We start from the raw sequence: 12,513 nt of genomic DNA, 5'->3' as shown, positions 1-12,513 counted from the left end.
ATATTTCAAACGCTGCTTAAAATAAAAATTTACAAATAACTTTTTTACTTAATTTTCCGAGAACTTTCTTGCTATAATATCTTCAATCGCAAATTCTCGATACACCCTGTATATACGTATAACTGTTTCACTACACTTGTAATGGACTTTTCTATCTCTAGTCTTTTTCTATATAACTATGAATCATAATAACGCCTTAATGTACGTTGATTTTAACTCGTCCAACTCAATTTGCTGCATAAGACGCGATTGCAAAATGAGTGACTTGAGGACGAATGATCGAAATATGCGCGCATAGTTTAACACGAGAAAAGCGTAATTTTCTCTTTGCTGCCAGCACGAAGGAAAGGCACTAGAACTTTATCCTCCGGTAGAAGGCTGGTTTGCATAGATGCACCGTAGCATAATCGATGTCACAGCTACTTGGTACTTTCAGGTTAAATGCGTATAAATTCTTCGCTCTCATAATTGGCGCGTTAAAAGCGGGAGCTTAATTAAAAGCGACGGTAACGGCTCCTCGCTTTATCACAACGACTCGCGACGATGTCTCTTCATTAATGCCACTCCAAACTCACTTCTCTGCAGGTATGATAGCGCGGCGTATCGTTCTCGTCGAGTTCCGAAGCGAAACGGTTGGAGGAAGCTAGGAGACGTACGAACACGCTAATGTTGAGAGACGGAATCTTGGCGTCCTGTCAAGACGCGGAAAGAGAAATAGAGAGGAAGAGAAAGATAGAAGATTCGCGTAAGACGGATAGGAAAAGGAAGCTGAAGACAGAGAGACAAAGGTGGGGTTATTAATGGTGGTTGCCGCGAGAACCATAAATTCCGTGTTCATACACTCGATGCGTCCCCCATGACGTTTCCAGACTCTCTTTGATTACATCCTCAGACCTGACGGACCGTTTACAAGGAACGATGAAGTAGAACCGGGACGGCGCGGTGCGGAAAGCAGAAAGATACGAGAAAAATACGCGATGATAAGCCGCCGAAGTGGCGGCGGATCCCGGTCTCGCGCGATGCGCGGGTGGTGGCGCGAGACAACGATTAACAAATAGAGGCGCGCTTAATAAATATTCACTAGGAGCAATCTCGGTGGGCAATCGGCAACTGCCTGCTGGAAGCCCGCCGGGCGCTGGCTATCGTGAAAATTTGAATAATAATCACCACACGCCCCACACGTGTATTATACAGAGACAGTGTAGCTACACGAGCGACACACGGCCGACGTAACTGTCTTGCATCAATCATACGACCGCGTCGTCGCGAGCGACGCGTAATATCTGCCATTTCGATCCACGCTCTCTTGCTCCCCCGAGCCCGACCTACCCGGGGCCCCCCGTTCTCTCTCTCCATGCTCGCCATTCCCCTTACGGAATAAGAGAATCTCATTCCATGTGTTCGATATTTCATGAAAACGTGCTCGGAAGGCCGACTCTGCTAGGTGGAAAGGAATGGGTTAGAACGGAATAGAGAACAGGGAACGGAAGACTCAGGAAAGAGCCGCAACGCGCTTGGCCAAGGGATAGGTATATCGATTGAACATTCGTTCAAATATTTAAAAGCTATTACCACCGATATGCTATAGTTACACTATAGGGAAGGTCGATCGGTCGTCGTACAGTGTCTCTGTCTCAAAATATCACACCATCAACTTAGACCTATATTCATACGTTATGCCTAATAAAAAAACTCGAACAGATATGAGAGACACGGAGATACATAGATACAAATATACATAGATATATAGTGAAGTGGAACTATTAGAGAGAAACGACCGTTGAAAGAATCAATGATTCCATTGACTATTATTTAAAATCTTTAATTAGCTTTTAATGATAAAAATTAATTTAATCAATTTGATTTTGTTTAAATTAAACTTTTGAGATTTCTACTATTACTAATTACTATACATATATATTTTATCATTGCCATCGTTGCAACATTTTTATACAGGGTGTCTGATAATTGTTCTGACAGAGTTCGTGGACTAAACTGAGACGGAAAGTCTACCATTTTTGCAATTTTCGCAATAGTTAACAAGATATTAATTGCTAAAAATTGCCGAAAATTGGTCTTCAATAATTTTTTACTCAAGTACTATCAATTTTACAGAAAAACTGCAAGATACGAAATTTGTTTATTTTCTTCTAGAACTCTACGAATTTTCTCAGGATTTTTTAATACCATATTTTTCTCATGTTGGTAAAAATAAGAAAATGCAGTACTGAAGGGTCAAAAAATTGTGAAAAAATTTTTGAAGCTCTATGAGAAAAAAATAAATAATTCTTGTCTCTTGCAGTTTTTTTGTAAAGTTGATAATATTTGAGTAAAACATTATTGAAGACCAATTTTCGACAATAAAATTAATATCTTCTATTGTGAAAACTGCAAAATGGTAGAGGACTTTCCGTCTCAGTTTAATCCGCTCTACATGTCCACGAACTCTGTCAGAACAATTATCAGACACCCTATATAAAAATGTGACTTACTATATTATATATTATGTTCTATAAAAAGTTTAAACAGGAACTCGATTGCGGTGAAATTCGAAAAAAGTGCAATAAATATTTAGAGGCACTATCTGTGTCACTCACTTGGCAAAATAAATATTTATAGAGTAAGAAGTTTCTGAAAATCGCGGTCGTTTGCTAGCGTGTACATAGTGATTCCGACTGTTATTACGAGAAACAGAGTGAACACGACGCGGATAGAAGCAGGTTACGATCGAAGTTGGCGCAATTCAACTCTCATCGGCGTAAAAGAGTAGCACGCTGCTGCCGGGAGAGTAACGACCACTCCCGTGGGCGTGAATAACGGAAATTCGCCAGACGAGTTAGAGACGCCTCGAGGATGAAGAGGTGCTTGTTCGATCGCTTTATGGCGCTCACGGAACTCTTCCTATCTCCCGTTGCAAGGTCGAGTCGGAAACGTGTGAGCGGCACGCCACATAATCGTCGGATATTTAATCCCGTCTCGCACTCTCGCGGACACGTTATCTCGTCACAGAATATCTATTTGCTATTTGATCATATAACATTTCCAACGTTCTCTCGTTCTGGGCATACAAAAATTTTTTTTTACACTCTATTTTTTTTTTCCTAACCTGTTTACCTCGAATGTGTACCACCTCTTTCCGCTTCGCACAATTCCAGAGGGAAAAATTGTTACTGAACGCTAGGTCAAAAGGTTTCACGAATCTGTCTATATCCTACTAACAGCAAGCGATGAAAAATATATCTACGTGGATATCTTTAAAGCATGATGCTCCGTATCGATTAGAGAAAGGTACATATTTGTCCTACTCGATTTTATACTGATTATTGAGAAAGAATATGAAATTTCATGAAATACGTTTTGACAAAACAGTAAAATGCTATTAATTCATTGCATATTAAATAGAAAAAGATGCATAATACATATATATACGGTTAAAAATGTCAATATTAAGATCTATTTTCTGAGGCAAAACTAGTGTACACGTTTGGAACTTAGGACGAGACATGTTTGGCATTTGACAAAAGCGAGAAAGAGAATTCTAGTACAGGATAAAAAACATACCTTTAAATAGCACTGTATGTAAAGAAATAAATCGATAACAACTTGTCTTCTTTTCTTCTAAAAAGTAAAATAACAAAATTGGAAGTTTTGATTTAAATTATCAAAGAAAGATTCATGGGTTACATTAACATAAATCTCATATTAAACGTTTCTCTTAACCACGTATGTCGCACTTATCTGATTAATTTAATAGGATCGTAACAAGGTCGCTTTTCATAAGGGGCTCACTTAACGTAGATTACATCTTTAAAACTTGGAGCTATCACAGGCAACCAGCTGTTCCAACCAACAATTATGAGGAGGTGTGGCGAGTAATGAGCGGTAAGCTAAACAAAAAAGGAGAAGAAAAACAGTTACGATAAATTCTCAATCGTGAGAATGTATCGTGAAATTTTCAAGCGATGTATTTTCCGCAACTCGGTGAACGTGCACGCGGCTTACGGTGCAATTTTCGTGGGCTATGCTCCAACGACCTTACGGATAAATAGACGCGTATCGGCAGCGATTGTATCGCGAGTAATTGTACGTAGGTCCCTACGGTTGGAATGTTGATTAGCGAGGTATGCGCGCCAGACGAGACGCCAGTCCAGACGCCTGCAGCTGGACGAATTATATCTTCTTCGTGCGCACAATTGTGCCTCAATAAGAGTGCATACGCACGGCTTTCAAGATGGGAAATATCATTTTGACAACAGTCAGATCAGTCGGTAGTCGCGCGTGCATTCGTGCGAGAGCAAGAGAGCAGCCAGGTCTCGTTTGCAATGCCGAGAGGCGAAAGATACAGGTGACGGCCAGACCACCGTGTTCTGAGAGAGAAACAGCATTTTTTTTTTTTTATTTCCTTCGCGCTCGCGGTCATTTGCTCGCGTGTATATACGTGTTCTCTGCGAAAAAGTGGTAACATATAGGGACGTACAAAATACGGAGTCCGCCGCGGAGATGGCCAGCCGTATAATTGTGTTATTCATATGTTGATCACCAAAGCCAAGAGACGACAGTGATGACACACGATTGTCTCGGCTCTGAATCACAAACTGCGCGTCGATAAAGTAGCCACGTATAACACGAAAACGTAACACGAACGTGGTTTTGATTTATAATGATTACATGTGAGCCTTGTGAAATTTTTATTCGTTGCTAGTTATAAAATAAATCGCCTTTCGAATATTTGCGGGTCACACGTGGTTGAAAATTAGCGAATTTACGAAATACGAGATAGAATATGTAAAAACTTCATCGTGATCCAATTCAGCTGCCGCTGTTTTCTGTCAAATGAAGTTACGATGACACGCTAATAATTTGTACGATGCAATTCAGAGGATATTTTACATTGAAAATATTTAAATTCCGAAATCGAAAAAGTTAAAATTACTGCGGCTTTTATTATTATCTCTTACATTGAAATAGGAAGATATTCATTATATGAATAATGAAATAACCGATTTTCAACAAATTCGTATTTTCTTAAGTTATTAAAGTTATTGATATCGATTTTCAATAAATTCGTGTTGTCTTAAGTTATTAAAATTATCGATATCTTAAATAAAAGAAGAAGCTACATTTATCAAGAGCAAAAAATTATCCTTTAAATAAATAAAAAAAAAACAAAAAATTAGTTAAGTTCTGCTTGACGCTTGTAAAAGAATCGCGAATTGTATATTAAAAAGGAAGTCGGAGATACAAAATTTGTCATTTGATTTGTGTCGCTGAACCAGCCGCATTAAAATTTCATAAACAGTGTACACGGAAAGTGCACTCGCGCTTATTGGGAACGTAAATGAAAGCGAGTATCATTTGGTCCACCCAAAAGTTCATAAATGAATCGGCGTACATGAGTAATCGCACGCTCAATGACCCTCCATGCAACTCGCAGAAACTTTTCTGCACTTCAATTTGCAATTTTCATAGCTATTCGATCGATTGGTCACGCTATCACGCAAAGAATGTATTACAGCGTCTGTTTCGAGACAATAATGTCTATATTAAAATACTTTTTTTTATATTGCAATACAATATTCGTAAAATAATAAAATTTGGATCAATGCAATCACGTGTATAATCGTGTACAGTCATAGCGTTGAAAGTGATAAGGGTGCAGAATTATCACAATTTTTTACAAATTACATAATAACATAATAACATTTAATTCCTAGCGAAATTTTTTTTACTCAATCCAATGTTCATTACAATTTCTTTCCGATAATGTACAACATTCAATATTTTTTCCTTGATTAAGCTTCAATATTAAATTTCGATAAAATTAAATCTCTTTGTATTAGAATATTTTTCAATATATTTTTCTGTAGCGTTATGTGTGTATCTTCTATTTTTAAAGCGTCGAAACCAAAAGTGCTACTATTGTTCGCCTGTACGTAACAACAAGCAAGCGCAAAATTGTGATAATTAAGCTGTCAGTAGTTTTAATAAATTAATTTCAGAAATTTTCGCTTGGAATTTACACAGAAAAACAAGGATTATCTGTTCAAGTACTGTTAAATTTGATACGTCAAACTTAATTAAACAACATAGATTAAAATTCGACAATTAGTTATGTTTTAAATCAACTATTACTATTCTCAATCTAAAAATGCAATAATTCTTGTATATTGTCGTTCTAATTAATAATCTATGAAAATCAGTTTGTAATCTACGATACTTTGCAATAGTTCTTTGCACAATTGTTAAACGAAAACATTGTCCTTATTATAATCTTCGTTGTCAAGTATAGGTATATGGTTCGTTTACAGAGCAGTATTTTTGGGAAATCATGCGTTTCGCGAAAGGAATAAATTAAAGTTTGTGCAAACTAATTTAAATGGACATCGACGATGTGTAAAAATAAAAACCGCCGCGCATACTCGTAAATTCGCGATGCATTCCAATTGCGAACTTCAGTTACGCAGCGATTTGCAGTCACTATGAAAAATTTCAGTAAACAAAATTATTTTGCAAAATGTTTCAACAAAACACTTGTCACGGTGTTATATCTATACCACTTGTCGAAAAAAAAAAAACGGAAAAATTGTAATTGTATTTTGATATTAAAAAGATAATTTTTTTGTTACATCGCGAGTGTATCCATCATTGTTTTCTCTAATCAAAAATTGCCCAATGCATTCGCAATAAGTGTGCAGAATATTTATATCTTCGAAAATTTTAAATATAACTGTCATGTTAATATTGTATAAATGATGTTGTGCAAGAATTATATAAATGATCTTGATTATACAATGATAATTAATTTTTATAATACGTTAAAATGTTGCATTTGTGTGAAAATTGTTTTTTTAAATTCTATAATATATTACTAATGATTATTTTTGTTCCTATATAAATTTCTTATGTCTATACTCTAAAAAATATCGGTATGGATAACATTATACAACGTCTATATATTTCTCACCATATTGGTGTTAATATTAACCAACATGATGGATATCCCTTGATATCTACATCGTCATGATCTGTATTTAAAACCCATGGTGTTAAATTCACAACATATTGGTGCTAATATTCACACCAACACAGTAAGAATTATATAAACACCGCATGGTGTCAAATCCATACCAATATTTTTTAAAGTGTATGATACCTTCTAGTAATGAAATTCTCTTTTGTATCATTCTATTATACTTTTCATTGTATTTTGTTTCAGCAACATGTCTAAACAATAAACTTAGAAAATAAGAATCTGCCTAAAAGAAACGATAGATGTTATGAATGAACATTAATCTATAATGTTTATGAGTGTAATACCAAACTTGCACGATAAAAGTCACACGCCTTGCCGAATATGAAGCGATTGTCTTTCCATCGTCTCGCCGTGCGGTTAATTAACAAACGTGGATACATGTGGAGAATATTATTGCGCGTGTTCTCTGACTCATTAGTAACAAAGCGGGGCTTTAAACTTGTTTCCAGAACGATAAAGCTCCGCGGTTTTGTAATTCTGATAACGAGCGTATGACTAATCATTTTCGAAATTGTCGCTTGACGCTGTTCGCTTTTATTCCCGATGTCCAATTAATCGCGCCCACATTTTACATCGTGTCGAATAATAAAGTATGCAACAAATAAAAATTTCTCTATGTAGATTGAAGTTCAAAAGCAAAATACAAATCACTCCCCAATCTTACACCCAACGTCACATAAATGATTCTTGAAATGTATTTCTTAAATTATTCTTACCCTGTATTTATTAAATTATTGTTTATATCATGTTAATGATTAAAAACACAAAATACATTTATAAGTACACACAACTCATTTGATTTTTTCATTAAATGAAATATAAAATTTCGAAAATTTATCGAAAATTCTCAATTCATGAACATTCTAACTTTCATGAATGTTATATTATTCTTTATGAGAAAACTATGTTTAAAAAATTCGAGGAATTAAATCAGAATTTTTATATACATGGCTTCACGCGCCTGACATTATTCATCACATGGAATAATAAAAGATACAAACAAAAAATAAAGTAACTTTAAACATGAGTCAGTGCGAAGAAAAATTGTATATGCGAGGAATTTAAATCTTTTCATTAAATTTTTCATCCCGACGTGCTTCTTGCATCGTAAACGAATATATGCCGAAGGAAATGTGTCAAACTACATATACAACTGAACTAAATTTACACGATAACCATGATGCCTTCCTCAAACTCAGAGTACTCCTAATTAAATCCACCACTAATTTTACATATATATATCAGACAATGGGATATTGTCCTCAATGCACCTTGCGAGTCACCCGATCGATTCATGATTTCGTTTCGCTCGCAGTCGCTCGCATTACCGTCGCGCTTTGGAACTATACATATATATGTTTCGAGTATGCATATAGGACTTGTATATCCTTACGGTATATTCAACTTCATCAACAAAATTATGGGGATCGAAATCTCAGCGGAGCAACTTAATTACATTAAGAGCTTCTTACTTGTTAAGTGCAGAGATAAGTACAATAAGTACATACACGTTCATGAGGATTCTTTACTTAAATATTTCGTATGCGAAATTTTTTTCGTATCTATAAATATAAAATTCTCTCACTCATTTTTACGCAGGAATAAAAATATACAGAATACACCGAAACAACGCATCATTGAAAGCTGATTCTTACACAGAAAGAATAATTTTGTTAAAGTATCTAAAAATTTAACTAAATCAGATCTGAAAATAATTTTCTTGAATCATGAATAATTATGTAATGCGCTCAAACTAGTTAGAATGTCAAAACTTTTGCAGCATTTCTCATCATGCTTGAGATTTCTAAGTAATTATTTTTATGGTTCAATAAATTATTATTTTCAGATCCGTATATATATATATCTAGTCAAATATTTTTAGATACTTCAGTAAAACTGTCCTTTCTGTGTGTAATAATACATCCATTTTAAATTTTACTATTTTGTCTATACTGAGCCCTAGAATTTCTCCTTTCCTTTTTCGAAAAAATATCCACGTCTTTTTAGGACACTAAAAACCCGTTTTCAGAACATATATAAAATTCAGTGCAACGTTATTTCTGTACCTGCCTCTATCCTGTTCTGTTTCTTGACTGCACTAAATTACAACAGCGCCGGATAAGACGATAAAATAAAAATGAGTTTCTCATTTTAAACGCGTTTTTCCTTGTTATATATTCTTTCTTTCATCTAAAACCTTAAATCTTTTTATGTACTTCTCTTTTTCGTATTCGCAATTTCCATATTCCCCGCAATTTTATAGAATATAAACCTCGCGAATGTGAAGCTTCCACTGTGTAGGTATTTCCTACTTCGCGAACACACGTGAAAGCTTTCCGGAGAAACTGTATTTCGACTGACAGAAAGTCCCATAGCGGGCATATCGCTACATATCCGTACCTTAATTAAACTAACAGCATGGAAAATATGTTTTACACTACATTATAAATGTAACAAGGTCGAGATGTAAAGATACATGTGTAACTTTGCATTGTGTTGCTGACACGTGATAAAGAACGAAGAAAACGTGTAACGTTCATCATACCTATATATACATTAGAAAGTTAGAAAGTAATAACGCGAAAATTTAAATTGTTTGTCAAAATTACATTAATCCTTCATTATTCTAGAATGTTGAGAACACTCCCACTTATTTTGTTAAATGTATGAATGCTATCTATATACATTATTCTATTTAGCGTAAAGGAGAGTGCAACTTTCACTTTTTTGCGATCGTTCTTCATTTTTTTATGTATTTTTTTTTCATGAAAACCAAAAATTATCATAATAATTTTTGTACTAATTTTTCCTTAAATTTGGCGTCATTTATTACCGAGACACTACCATGTCTCCAAATAATTTTTAATTTCTATGAAAACAATATAGTATACAAGAAAATATGTGTGTAGAAGTAAAACGATCCCAGTATGGTTACAAAAAGTTGTACCCTTCTTATATTTCACAATTAAAAAAATTTTTGCATTTATCTTTATACATACAAAGGATGTATAAAATATTATTAATCTTTATTTAAATCGTAAATCATCAGAGAGAACAATGAAAATTGAGATATAATGGAGTGTCAGAAACACTTCGGACGAGTAATCGCGTTAAAAAAGTCACGTAAGTAACGTAGAAGCGTTAAACGTTAAAACTTTCGTTGAAATTCTGAAGAAATTAGACCCATAAGAAAAGTGAAAATGTAATATACGATCGACCATCTTGTCGGAGGATCAGAGAAGAATAAGAACGTGCATGGAAGCAGGGTAAAACATGGCACGCTTGTTCTTATCTCCGGCTGGTGGCTAATGCAACGAAATAATGAATCAGGGGATTATCTACGCTCGTAGGGCGTGCCACGTGAGGGCTGCGAGTTTTCAGCATTATCATCGTCTCAGATACCCTCTCCCCTTGTGACTGGCACACCTGAATGCCCGCCCGATAATTCACTCGATAATTCGAGTATCATTGTCGTGGCTAATCGCGATGCGTATCGTAATGTATTAAAGACGACGCGTGCTCGTCTACGTGGATAACGTGGGGAAAATGGAAGAGAATTATGCTCGCGACACATTGTCGGACGTATCACGAAGGGCAGATAGCATTATCATTTATGAAGTTGGAATTAATTAGCAATTTAATCTGATATATATATGCGTAACGTAAATAGGTAAAATTACATATAATATAAAAAATATACAGGGGTTCAAAGAAATAAATTTAAATATTAAAGGTTTAAGCCAACTAGAATAATCACCAAGTGTATAAAAATTCTTTTGTATCATAAATTCTGAACACACAGTCACCTAGTGTTGGTTCTAATTGGCTTGATCCTCTCGTATTTAAAATTACTTATTTTCAAGATTAATATGTTATTTAAAATTACATATTTTAGGGCCGGTTGTTCCATCTTCAGATAAACTATGTGGTAATTTATCTACTGGATAAACAAAAAAGTAAAGGAATGAAAGCATAAGAGAGTAAGAGCGAGCTGAAGTTTACCGAAAGATGAAATAATCCAGCCTTAAAGAGGTAATTTTATCTATTTATGTTAAACCATAAATAGGTTATTTATGCCGTTGTTCAAAAATACAAGAAAATATACAAAGGCTTAGGATGTCGGAAAAATATACATTCCCTATCAAAAAATATATATCATTCAAACAATATTCATTTTACTGTACGTACAGTACAGTCATATTATTCTCGTCATATAATATGCAATTTAATTTACATAATAATTCATGTTGTATGCTTTAGACTTGTATTATAAACTTGATACTTGTACATCCGCGCGTATATCACGTGCGTTTACATAAATATATATAAACTGTATATTCTAGAGCTTTTATACTAATCTCATTTTAACCAAATACGAATTATTCCCGTGTTCGAAAATTAAATCGTACATTCGTGAATTAGTAATTTCGAAAAGTAAATCGGACTGATTTTGTCATTTCAAAGTATAAATGTATAAATGTAATCGAAAACTAATTTATTAATTTCGTAACATTTTTCATGTTAATACTGTATTATTAAAAAATATAACTGAACGTTTTTTTTTTCCGCAAAATAACAACTCCTGTTGGCTCGACTTTTTTCTCTTCGTTACTCGAGCTTGCTATCTCAACATCAATATCGTTTTCCAATCTAAGACTTCAACTTATACGATATTCGTCGATATCTATATTCTCTAGCGACAGACTACATGTCGTAACGGAGTTTCCCTCCAAAGTAAATTGACTTACCGGTGTGGTGTACGGTTGGCAGGCCAGCCTGATGCCGTCGTGTCTGAGCTTCTCCTGCAGCAGCATCCTCAGTTGCATCCTGGGAATTCTCACCAGCTCGGCCTTGCCTTCCTCGTACTCGTCCGCGAACTTCGTCAGCTCCTGACCGCCGCTGGAGGAGCTGGCCGTGGGCGACGCTCGTTGCGCCTCCTTATCGCTGGGTGGTCTGTCGGACGACGTCCTCGACGACTTGGAGCTGATGTTGTCGCAGCTGTTGTCGTTCGTCTCCTCCAGCGTGAAGTATACACTCGCGGCGCCTTCCTCGCGTAGAGTCTTCACCGATTGCAGCAGACGCGCGCGATGCTTCTGATTGAAGACGCCGATCGCATCGAGATCCGGATCGCCGATCTGCTTGCAGATCTCAAGGTCGTCGTAGCCGTTATCGATAAACGATTCCGAGTACTGGCCGAGGTGGAGCGACCGCAGCCACTCGACCACGATGTTGCTTGCCATGGTCATCTTGACGCTCTCTCACGTTATACGCGCGTGGACCCCGACTAACGCCCCCGCTCGTTTGTTTCTCTTCAAAATCGTCTTTCCCTGTCGCACACCTCCGACGATTCCGTTTCGCGACGAAATCCCGCCTTATTATCCTCTGCACTCGTCGGCGGCTACTACCATCCCGCGAGGTCGCCCTCCAATCGACGATGTAACGTCCATCGAGGGGAGGATCGTCGAAAGTAGATCGATTCA

General features: G+C 36.0%; 1 protein-coding gene and 1 long non-coding RNA gene across 2 annotated transcripts; one reads left to right on the top strand and one right to left on the bottom strand.

The window, feature by feature from the left end:
* Positions 1 to 3,176: 3,176 nt before the first annotated feature.
* LOC108770603 (uncharacterized) lies at positions 3,177 to 3,549 on the top strand. The gene is made up of 2 exons (XR_001940602.1): positions 3,177 to 3,288; positions 3,496 to 3,549. It is a non-coding gene; the product is annotated as an uncharacterized LOC108770603 (long non-coding RNA).
* An 8,142-nt stretch (positions 3,550 to 11,691) lies between these two features.
* Positions 11,692 to 12,279, bottom strand: LOC108770532 (sterile alpha motif domain-containing protein 5). Its single transcript, XM_018522166.1, has one exon. It carries the CDS (start codon positions 12,277 to 12,279, stop codon positions 11,692 to 11,694), a length of 588 nt encoding a protein of 195 aa, XP_018377668.1.
* Between the last annotated feature and the right edge of the window lie 234 nt (positions 12,280 to 12,513).

This window comes from Trachymyrmex cornetzi, unplaced genomic scaffold (genome assembly GCF_001594075.2).
Source record: "Trachymyrmex cornetzi isolate Tcor2-1 unplaced genomic scaffold, Tcor1.1 scaffold129, whole genome shotgun sequence".
Classification (NCBI taxonomy): domain Eukaryota; kingdom Metazoa; phylum Arthropoda; class Insecta; order Hymenoptera; family Formicidae; genus Trachymyrmex; species Trachymyrmex cornetzi.
Note: the sequence above shows the minus strand (reverse complement) of the source record. Positions and strands in the feature narration are given on the sequence as shown.

Bases quoted from the DNA above. Each gene is read 5' to 3' on its own strand.
- LOC108770532 (XM_018522166.1), bottom strand. From the start codon at position 12,279: ATGACCATGGCAAGCAACATCGTGGTCGAGTGGCTGCGGTCGCTCCAC.